Raw genomic sequence first — 12,297 nt, 5'->3', positions numbered from 1 at the left:
AATGGAGAGGAACTCAAATCAATAAAATTAGAAATGAAAAAGGAGAAATTACAACTGACACCACAGAAATACAACGCATCCTAAGAGACTACTACAAGCAACTATATGCCAATAAAATGGACAACCTGGAAGAAATGGACAAATTCTTGGAAAGGTACAACTTTCCAAGATGGAACCAGGAAGAATTAGAAAATATAAATAGGCCAATCACAAGTAATGACATTGAAACTGTAATTAAAAATCTTCCAGCAAAAAAAAAATCCAGGACAAGATGGCTTCACAGGTGAATTCTATCAAACAGTTAGAGAAGAGTTAACACCTATCCTTCTCAAACTCTTCCAAAAAACTGCAGAGGGAGGAACACTCCCAAACCCGTTCTACAAGGCCACCATCACCCAAACCAGACAAAGATATCACAAAAAAAGAAAATTACAGACCAATATATCTATCACTGATGAACACAGACGCAAAAATCCTCAACAAAATACTAGCAAACAGAATCCAACAACACATTAAAAAGAGCATACACCGTGATAAAGTGGGATTTATCCCAGAGATGCAAGGATTCTTCAATATATGCAAATCAATCAATGCAATACACCATATTAACAAATTAAAGAAGAAAAACCATATGATCATCTCAATAGATGCAGAAGAAGCTTTTGACAAAATTCAACACCGACTTATGATAAAAACTCTCCACAAAGTGGGCATAGAGGGAACCTACCTCAACATAATAAAGGCCATATACGACAAACCCACAGCAAACATCATTCTCAATGTTGAAAAACTGAAAGCATTTTCTCTAAGCTCAGGAACAAGACAAGGTGTCCACTCTCACTACTATTATTCAACATAGTTTAGGAAGCCCTAGCCATGGCAATCAGAGAAGAAAAAGAAATAAAAGGAATACAAATTGTAAAAGATGAAGTAAAACTGTCACTGTTTGCTGATGACATGATACTATACATAGAAAATCCTAAAGATGCCACCAGAAAACTACTAGAACTAATCAATGAATTTGGGAAGGTTGCAGGCAGGATATAAAATTAAGGCACAGAAATCTCTGGCATTCCTATACACTAACAATGAAAGACCAGAAAGAGAAATTAAGGAAACAATCCCATTTACCACTGCAACAAAAAGAATAAAATATCTAGGAATAAACCTATCTAAGGAGGCAAAAGACCTGTATGCAGAAAACTATAAGACACTGATGAAAGAAATCAAAGACAATGCAAACAGGTGGAGAAATATAACATGCTCCTGGATTGGAAGAATCAATATTGTAAAAATGACTATCCTACCCAAAGCAATCTACAGGTTCAATGCAATCCCTACCAAATTACCAATGATATTTTTCACAGAATTAGAACAAAAAATTTTACAATTTGTATGGAAACACAAAAGACCCCAAATAGCCAAAGCAATCTTGAGAAAAGAAAAACAGAGCTGGAGGAATCAGGCTCCCTGACTTCAAACTATACTACAAAGCTACAGTAATCAAGACAGTATGGTACTGGCACAAAAACAGAAATATAGATCAATGGAACAGGATAGAAAGTCCAGAGATAAACCCATGCACCTACCATCAACTAATCTATGACAAAGGAGGCAAGAATATACAATGGAGAAAAGACAGCCTCTTCAATAAATGGTGCTGGGAAAACTGGACAACTACATGAAAAAGAATGAAATTAGAACACTCCCTAACACCATACACAAAAATAAACTCTAAATGGATTAAAGACCTAAATGTAAGGCCAGACACTATAAAACTCTTAGAGGAAAACATAGGAAAAACACTCTTTCTCATAAATCACAGCAAGATCTTTTATGACCACCTCCTAGAGTAATGAAAATAAAAATAAAAATAAGCAAATGGGACCTAATTAAACTTAAAAGCTTTTGCACAGCAAAGGAAACCATAAATAAGATGAAAAGACAATCACGGAATGGGAGAAAATATTTGCAAACAAAGCAACGGACAACGGATTAATCTCCAAAATATACAAACAGCTCATGCAGCTCAATATCAAAAAAACAAACCACCGAATCAAAAAATGGGCGAAAGACCTAAATAGACATTTGCAGATGACATGACACTACATATAGAAAAGAAGAAGACATACACATGGCCAAGAGGCACATGAAAAGATGCTCAACATCACTAATTATTAGAGAAATGCAAATCAAAACTACAATAAGGTTATCACCTCACACCGGTCAGAATGGCCATCATCAAAAAATTGACAAACAGTAAATGCTGGAGAGGGTGCAGAGAAAAGGAAACCCTCTTGCACTGTTGGTGGGAATGTAAATTGATACAGCCACTGTGGAAAACAGTATGGAGGTTCCTTAAGAAACTAAAAATAGAACTATCATATGGACCTAGGAATCCCACTCCTGGGCATACCATGAGAAAACCATAACTCAAAGAGACACATGTACCCCAATGTTCATTGCAGCACTATTTACAATAGCCAGGACATGGAAACAACCTAAATGTCCATCAACAGATGAATGGATAAAGAAGATGTGGTACATATATATATAATGGAATATTACTCAGCCATAAAAAGAAATGAAATTGGGTCATTGTAGAGATGTGGATAAACCTAGACTCTGTCATACAGAGTGAAGTAAGTCAGAAAGAGAAAAACAAGTATCGTCTATTAACGCATATATGTGGAATCTAGAAAAATGGTACAGATGAACCTATTTGCAGGGCAGGAATAGAAACACAAACGTAGAGAACGGATGAGTGGACACAGTGGAGGAAGAGGAGGGTGGGATGAATTGTGAGATTAGGTTTGACATAAATACACTACCATGTGTAAAATAGATAGCTGGTGGGAACCTGTTGTATGGCACAAGTAGCTCAGCTCGGTGTATAACTGAATCATTTTGCTGTACAGCAGAAATTAACACAACATTGTAAATCAACCATACTTCAATAAAAAATTTATTTTAATTAAAAAAATTGGGTAGATAGCCTCAACCACCAGAGGGCAGACAACAGAAGCAAGAAAAACTACGATCCTGCAGCCTGTGGACCAAAAACCACAGTTACAGAAAGATAGAGAAGATGAAAAGGCAGAGGGCTATGCACCAGATGAAGGAACAAGAAAAAACCCCAGAAAAACAACTAAATGAAGTGGAGATAGGCAACCTTCCAGAAAAAGAATTCAGAATAATGATAGTGAAGATGATCCAGGACCTCGGAATAAGAATGGAGGCAAAGATTGAGAAGATGCAAGAAATGATTAACAAAGACCTAGAAGAATTAAAGAACAAACAAACAGAGATCACCAATACAATAACTGAAATGAAAACTACACTAGAAGGAATCAATAGCAGAATAACTGAGGCAGAAGAACGGATAAGTGACCTGGAAGACAGAATGGTGGAATTCACTGCTGCAGAACAGACTAAAGAAAAAAGAATGAAAAGAAATGAAGACAGCCTAAGAGACCTCTGGGACAACATTAAACGCAACAACATTCGCATTATAGGGGTCCCAGAAGGAGAAGAGAGAGAGAAAGGACCAGAGAAAATATTTGAAGAGATTATAGTCGAAAACTTCCCTAACATGGGAAAGGAAATAGCCACCCAAGTCCAGGAAGCGCAGAGAGTCCCATAGAGAATAAACCCAAGGAGAAACACGCCGAGACACATAGTAATCAAAGTGGCAAAAATTAAAGACAAAGAAAAATTATTGAAAGCAGCAAGGGAAAAACGACAAATAACATACAAGGGAACTCCCATAAGGTTAACAGCTGATTTCTCAGCAGAAACTCTGCAAGCCAGAAGGGAGTGGCATGATATACTTAAAGTGATGAAAGGGAAGAACCTACAACCAAGATTACTCTACCCGGCAAGGATCTCATTTAGATTTGATGGAGAAATCAAAAGCTTTGCAGACAAGCAAAAGCTAAGAGAATTCAGCACCACCAAACCAGCTCTACAACAAATGCTAAAGGAACTTCTCTAAGTGGGAAACACAAGAGAAGAAAAGGACCTACAAAGACAAACCCAAAACAATTAAGAAAATGGTCATAGGAACATACATATCGGTAATTACCTTAAACGTGAATGGATTAAATGCCCCAACCAAAAGACATAGACTGGCTGAATGGATACAAAAACAAGACCCATATATATGCTGTCTACAAGAGACCCACTTTAGACCTAGGGACACATACAGACTGAAAGTGAGGGGATGGAAAAAGATATTCCATGCAAATGGAAATCAAAAGAAAGCTGGAGTAGCTATACTCATATCAGATAAAATAGACTTTAAAATAAAGAATGTTACAAGAGACAAGGAAGGACACTACATAATGATCCAGGGATCAATCCAAGAAGAAGATATAACAATTATAAATATATATGCACCCAACATAGGAGCACCTCAATACATAAGGCAACTGCTAACAGCTATAAAAGAGGAAATCGACAGTAACACAATAATAGTGGGGGACTTTAACACCTCACTTACACCAATGGACAGATCATCCAAAATGAAAATAAATAAGGAAACAGAAGCTTTAAATGACACAATAGACCAGATAGATTTAATTGATATATATAGGACATTCCATCCAAAAACAGCAGATTACACGTTCTTCTCAAGTGCGCACGGAACATTCTCCAGGATAGATCACATCTTGGGTCACAAATCAAGCCTCAGTAAATTTAAGAAAATTGAAATCATATCAAGCATCTTTTCTGACCACAACGCTATGAGATTAGAAATGAATTACAGGGAAAAAACGTAAAAAGGACAAACACATGGAGGCTAAACAATACGTTACTAAATAACCAAGAGATCACTGAAGAAATCAAAGAGGAAATCAAAAAATACCTAGAGACAAATGACAATGAAAACACGACGACCCAAAACCTATGGGATGCAGCAAAAGCGGTTCTAAGAGGGAAGTTTATAGCTATACAAGCCTACCTAAAGAAACAAGAAAAATCTCAAGTAAACAATCTAACCTTACACCTAAAGAAACTAGAGAAAGAAGAACAAACAAAACCCAAAGTTAGCAGAAGGAAAGAAATCATAAAGATCAGAGCAGAAATAAATGAAATAGAAACAAAGAAAACAATAGCAAAGATCAATAAAACTAAAAGTTGGTTCTTTGAGAAGATAAACAAAATTGATAAGCCATTAGCCAGACTCATCAAGAAAAAGAGGGAGAGGACTCAAATCAATAAAATCAGAAATGAAAAAGGAGAAGTTACAACAGACACCACAGAAATACAAAGCATCCTAAGAGACTACTACAAGCAACTTTATGCCAATAAAATGGACAACCTGGAAGAAATGGACAAATTCTTAGAAAGGTATAACCTTCCCAGACTGAATCAGGAAGAAACAGAAAATATGAACAGACCAATCACAAGTAATGAAATTGAAACTGTGATTAAAAATCTTCCAACAAACAAAAGTCCAGGACCAGATGGCTTCACAGGTGAATTCTATCAAACATTTAGAGAAGAGCTAACACCCATCCTTCTCAAACTCTTCCAAAAAATTGCAGAGGAAGGAACACTCCCAAACTCATTCTATGAGGCCACCATCACCCTGATACCAAAACCAGACAAAGACACTACAAAAAAAGAAAATTACAGACCAATATCACTGATGAATATAGATGCAAAAATCCTCAACAAAATACTAGCAAACAGAATCCAGCAACACATTAAAAGGATCATACACCACGATCAAGTGGGATTTATCCCAGGGATGCAAGGATTCTTCAATATACGCAAATCAATCAATGTGATACACCATATTAACAAATTGAAGAATAAAAACCATATGATCATCTCAATAGATGCAGAAAAAGCTTTTGACAAAATTCAACACCCATTTCTGATAAAAACTCTCCAGAAAGTGGGCATAGAGGGAACCTACCTCAACATAATAAAGGCCATATATGACAAACCCACAGCAAACATCATTCTCAATGGTGAAAAACTGAAAGCATTTCCTCTAAGATCAGGAACGAGACAAGGATGTCCACTCTCACCACTATTATTCAACATAGTTCTGGAAGTCCTAGCCACGGCAATCAGAGAAGAAGAAGAAATAAAAGGAATACAAATTGGAAAAGAAGAAGTAAAACTGTCACTGTTTGCGGATGACATGATACTATACATAGAGAATCCTAAAACTGCCACCAGAAAACTGCTAGAGCTGATTAATGAATATGGTAAAGTTGCAGGATACAAAATTAATGCACAGAAATCTCTTGCATTCCTATACACTAATGATGAAAAATCTGAAAGAGAAATTATGGAAACACTCCCATTTACCATTGCAACAAAAAGAATAAAATACCTAGGAATAAACCTACCTAGGGAGACGAAAGACCTGTATGCAGAAAACTATAAGACACTGATGAAAGAAATTAAAGATGATACCAACAGATGGAGAGATATACCATGTTCTTGGATTGGAAGAATCAACATTGTGAAAATGAGTATACTACCCAAAGCAATCTACAGATTCAATGCAATCCCTATCAAATTACCAATGGCATTTTTTACGGAGCTAGAACAAATCATCTTAAAATTTGTATGGAGACACAAAAGACCCCGAATAGCCAAAGCAGTCTTGAGGGAAAAAAATGGAGCTGGAGGAATCAGACTCCCAGACTTCAGACTATACTACAAAGCTACAGTAATCAAGACAGTATGGTACTGGCACAAAACAGAAACATAGATCAATGGAACAAGATAGAAAGCCCAGAGATTAACCCACGCACCTATGGTCAACTAATCTATGACAAAGGAGGCAAAGATATACAATGGAGAAAAGACAGTCTCTTCAATAAGTGGTGCTGGGAAAACTGGACAGCTACATGTAAAAGAATGAAATTAGAATACTCCCTAACACCATACACAAAAATAAACTCAAAATGGATTAGAGACCTAAATATAAGACTGGACACTATAAAACTCTTAGAGGAAAACATAGGAAGAACACTCTTTGACATAAATCACAGCAAGATCTTTTTTGATCCACCTCCTAGAGTAATGGAAATAAAAACAAAAATAAACAAATGGGACCTAATGAAACTTCAAAGCTTTTGCACAGCAAAGGAAACCATAAACAAGACGAAAAGACAACCCTCAGAATGGGAGAAAATATTTGCAAATGAATCAACGGACAAAGGATTAATCTCCAAAATATATAAACAGCTCATTCAGCTCAATATCAAAGAAACAAACACCCCAATCCAAAAATGGGCAGAAGACCTAAATAGACATTTCTCCAAAGAAGACATACAGATGGCCACGAAGCACATGAAAAGATGCTCAACATCACTAATTATTAGAGAAATGCAAATCAAAACTACAATGAGGTATCACCTCACTCCTGTTAGAATGGGCATCATCAGAAAATCTACAAACAACAAATGCTGGAGAGGGTGTGGAGAAAAGGGAACCCTCTTGCACTGTTGGTGGGAATGTAAATTGATACAGCCACTATGGAGAACAGTATGGAGGTTCCTTAAAAAACTAAAAATAGAATTACCATATGACCCAGCAATCCCACTACTGGGCATATACCCAGAGAAAACCGTAATTCAAAAAGTCACATGCACCCGAATGTTCATTGCAGCACTATTTACAATAGCCAGGTCATGGAAGCAACCTAAATGCCCATCAACAGACGAATGGATAAAGAAGTTGTGGTACATATATACAATGGAATATTACTCAGCCATAAAAAGGAACGAAACTGAGTCATTTGTTGAGACATGGATGGATCTAGAGACTGTCATACAGAGTGAAGTAAGTCAGAAAGAGAAAAACAAATATCGTATATTAATGCATGTATGCGGAACCTAGAAAAATGGTACAGATGAGCCAGTTTGCAGGGCAGAAGTTGAGACACAAATGTAGAGAATGGTCATATGGACACCAAGGGGGGAAAACTGCGGTGAGGTGGGGATGGTGGTGTGCTGGATTGGGCAATTGGGATGGACATGTATACACTGATGTGTATGAAACTGATGCCTAATAAGAACCTGCAGTATAAAAAAACAAACAAAACAACTAATACTAAACTTTCATTGGGTTATTTGTATGGAAATATGTTAATATAAATGTTTCAGGCATTACATGAAATTTCTAAAAATCTTATATTTGTATTTGTATGGAAATATGTATGGAAATATGTTAATATAAATGTTTCAGACATTACATGAAATTTCTAAAAAAAAAAAAAAAAAAAAAAAAATTGGGGTCAGGGGAGACTGGTAGAAAGGCTAAATATGCAACAAAGTCACTTTACAATGGAAAACTTTGGGAAATGTTCTGAAGAGTTGGTAATGCCTCAGGGATTTAAAGGACTTACTTGGAAGTTGGGGGGAAAATAATGAATTTGTATAGGTAAACAAGTGAAAACTTTTAACAGTCTAGTGTAAAAGCTTATTTATTTATATTGGTAACTTCTTACTACATTAATAAAAATTAGCATATTAATATATCACACAGGTATACCAACAATTATTTTTAAAAATAGTTTTAGTTTTTAAATCTAATTGTAATATCAACACATGCTCATTATAGTAAATTTGGAAAATATAGAAAAATAGAATAAAGAACATAAAAATCACCCATAATTCCAGCACCTAAATATAACCATTGTTGGCATTTTGTTGTACATTCTTGTTCTTCTATGTACATGTAGAAATGCTTTAAACAAACCTTTAATAATTCTGCATCCTATTTTTGAAATCTCACATTATATAAAGATCAACTTCCTGTGCCACTAGATCCTCTTCAAAATAACAATTTTTAATGATTGTATGATATTCCATCCTACAGACAACTTATAAGTTATTCTTAACAACCCTGTTCAGAAATCTTTGACATCTTCACTAATTATTTTTCTTGGGAATGATTCCTAGAGGTAGGACCACGAAATCAAAAGGTATAAACATTTTACGGTTCCTGACATATGCTGCCTAATTGCTTTCCAGAAGGAACATACCATTTTAAATTCTCTATACTATATATAGAATGTCCCATTAAAGAAAATTCTTTATTACTTTGTGAATAATTTTTCCTTCACTTAAAATTTTAAATAATATATAAATAAGTAAAACTAAAATACATTTTAAATGATAAGAGTACCTTAATACAAATCTGAGCAACTGAATTGGTATGAGGTGTCTACCTAAGACACCCAGCCAAGCAAAGTTAGTTACTGAAGCACCAGAAAGACAGCTCCATGAAAAGGATCAAGAAGATATTATAAGAATGTAACTAGTATTAGTTTTATATCCAAATAAGAAAAAAGTCGGAATTGTACTCTTCATGCTCCTATTCAAAGAAAGTACACTTAAGTATTCCTTAAGGAATATTGAACTGTCAAGGAATATTGTAAATAGAAATTCTAGGGTCTCAGGAAAAGAAATTCAAGACAGTAAAATGTAATATACACAGGTCTAAAGAAAATGCAAAATAAAGCTGCTAATTAGATTAACTGTTAATACAAGAGACAGTTTTACAAGGTACAGTACCTGATTAGAACTGGCTTTTTCAAGTCTGTCAATCATAATTTCAAATTGCAAAGGCTTAATTTCCATCTTTCTGTTAAGTCTATTTAATAAGGTCTCATCTTCTGAATCCATATCATAATCTGGTTGTTCGTTGTCTAGATTAAAGGCTAGAAAAGAAAAAAAAAGTTCTTCAAACTCAGGAGAAATCATGGAGTTATATAGTGTTTATATTCAACCACAGAATACTCCCAAAGTATAAAGCATTGACCAAAGAGGAGTTCATGAGCAGACATCAAAAATTTGGTTTTAGAGACTCAGTTGAAGAAAAAATAAATTTTAATTCATATATGATTTAAAGTTTCACAGAACAGTAAAAACAACAACTAGAATTTTTTATTTTAAAAATAAAGGGTCTCATCGCTTCTCGGCCTTTTGGCTAAGATCAAGTGTAAAAATAAAGGGTCACAAATATATATATTAAAATATAAAGTAGCAATTATATAAAAAGATATTTATTCACATGGTAGTTGGTAGCATAAAGAGAAGCTATGGAACAGAATTAACAGTCCAGAAATAAACTCAAGTATAAAATATATGATGGGAATGGCATTTCAAATCACTGGAGATAAAACAGATTAAAAAAAAAAAAAAAGAGGTGCTGGCCGGACAGACTAGTTTTCTTTAAAAATAAATAAATAAATAAAATTAACATTTGCAACATTATAGATGGACCTGAGGGCATTATGCTAAATGAAATAAGTCAGAGAGACAAATAATGTATGATCTCACTTCTATGTGGAACCTAAAAAACAACCCAAACTCATAGAAAGAGATCAGACTTGTGGTTACCAGAGGCAGAGGGTGGGAGGAAGGGGAAATAGAGGAAGGTGGAGGAGGAGGAGGAGTATGAAAGATAAGCAAAAATTGATAGGAAAGTATAATTTTCAAAATTTCACTTTTTTGGGATACAGTTTCTTCTCTTGGCTCTCAGCCTTTATCATCCATTAACAAAGAGAACAACCAATATGGCACATTATCAAGAGATACTGCTTGGAATATTCTTAGGGATGTGAGCTAATAGCAAGAAATCTGCTGTTTAAAATGAAATCTTCTTTAAGGATTGTCCAGCTCTGAGAAGTTGAATTCTGAATCTGCCCAGAAATTTATTTCTGGGCCCCTGAAGTCAACTGCTTCTTTTTATGAACTGACAAAAATCAGCAATGAGGTACTCACTAATATTTAGAATGGACCACTATAATTTGATTTACATTAATACTATAGAAATTATAGACATTCCTGCTATAACATGATATATGAGTTCCTCAAAAAAAAAATCCTCTATATGCAAAACTGTACACCAAAAATAACAGGCTTATGTAAAATCTATGTAACTTTGTGTTATCAGAGTCCAAGCAAACCATAAACGTTACAGTAGATGGCCACGTAAGCCACTCAGAATAGCTGGCTACTACCTCAAGGGATACTAAAAATGCACAAAAATAACAGAATGGAATTGCTGGCTTGTGGATACTGAGAGAACACAGACTGTAAGGGAACTTGGCGCGTTGGGGCTCCAGCAGGAAATGCAACCTGCCGCTATATGAGAGCTGTGCAAGGCTGGGGGGTATACTTTTCTGGGAAAGGAATCTTAGGTGCAGGCACTCATTTTTAATTTTTTTAATATAGAGTTGAAAGGACTCTTTCCATGTCAAGCAGCCAAGGACAAGCCTTTGCTCCTCCCCACTGACGATTTTAATCCTGTTGCTATTCCAGCCCCCTTTGGCAAAGAAAAATCATAAAAGAACCAGGACAACTTCCATGTAGTATTGACCTCATTCCCCCCTTTTACTGATTGTTGTTGAGCTAACTGGTATCATAAACACTTGTGCAGAGTAGTCTGTACAGCAAATCTGTATTACTAAGGACAAAAGTAATAATTTTATCTAGATCACCTGTCCTGATATTATTTTTCTTATAAAATCCTAAATGATACAGATTCCCCATGTCATAGCTCTTTTTTTTTAAAAATATATTTATTTATTTATTTTTGGCTTTGTTGGGTCTTCGTTTCTGTGCGAGGGATTTCTCCACTTGCAGCGAGCGGGGGCCACTCTTCATCGCGGTGTGCGGGCCTCTCACTGTCGCGGCCTCTCCCGTTGCGGAGCACAGCCTCCAGACGCACAGGCTCAGTAGCTGTGGCTCACGGGCCTAGTTGCTCCGCGGCACGTGGGATCTTCCCAGACCAGGGCTCGAACCCATGTCCCCTGCATTGGCAGGCAGATTCCCAACCACTGCACTACCAGGGAAGCCCCATAGCTCTTTTTGTAATGAATGAGATATTGTTTATAAATCTACCAATTGATAAATAAATGAGAGAAATGTATATAAAAATATTTCACAGGCAATCAACTACATAATTATATAAGCATCTATGTTACTACTCACATTCAATTTGCATTCAAAGGGCTCTTTTTTGGATGGGGGTGTCAAGAGAAAGTGTTTTATTTTTTTAATGTGGTAAAATACAAGTAACACAATTTATTATCTTAACCATTTTTAACTGTACAGCTTAGTGATATTAGGTACACTCACAATGCTGTGCAATCATCACCACCATCCATCTCTAGAAAGCACAAGAAGGATTTTATAATTTCCTACTACCATTTCTTGCTTATGCTACCAAAAATATGGATATACTTAGTACTGTCTAGAAATAATACCTATCTCCTACATGTGTCACAGAAACAGTTTACAGAGTAAATCAAAAGAT

General features: G+C 35.5%; 1 protein-coding gene across 2 annotated transcripts in view; it reads right to left on the bottom strand.

The window, feature by feature from the left end:
* EPC2 (enhancer of polycomb homolog 2) overlaps window positions 1–12,297 on the bottom strand; it is a 112,456-nt gene that overhangs the window by 36,960 nt on the left and 63,199 nt on the right. For both annotated transcript variants that reach the window (XM_036858209.1, XM_036858210.1), the window contains exon 3: window positions 9,549–9,694. In XM_036858209.1, the coding sequence (XP_036714104.1) occupies window positions 9,549–9,694 (146 nt within the window). The remainder of the gene's footprint in view (window positions 1–9,548; window positions 9,695–12,297) is intronic.

The sequence above is a fragment of the Balaenoptera musculus genome, chromosome 7, assembly GCF_009873245.2.
Source record: "Balaenoptera musculus isolate JJ_BM4_2016_0621 chromosome 7, mBalMus1.pri.v3, whole genome shotgun sequence".
Lineage (NCBI taxonomy): Eukaryota > Metazoa > Chordata > Mammalia > Artiodactyla > Balaenopteridae > Balaenoptera > Balaenoptera musculus.
Note: the sequence above shows the minus strand (reverse complement) of the source record. Positions and strands in the feature narration are given on the sequence as shown.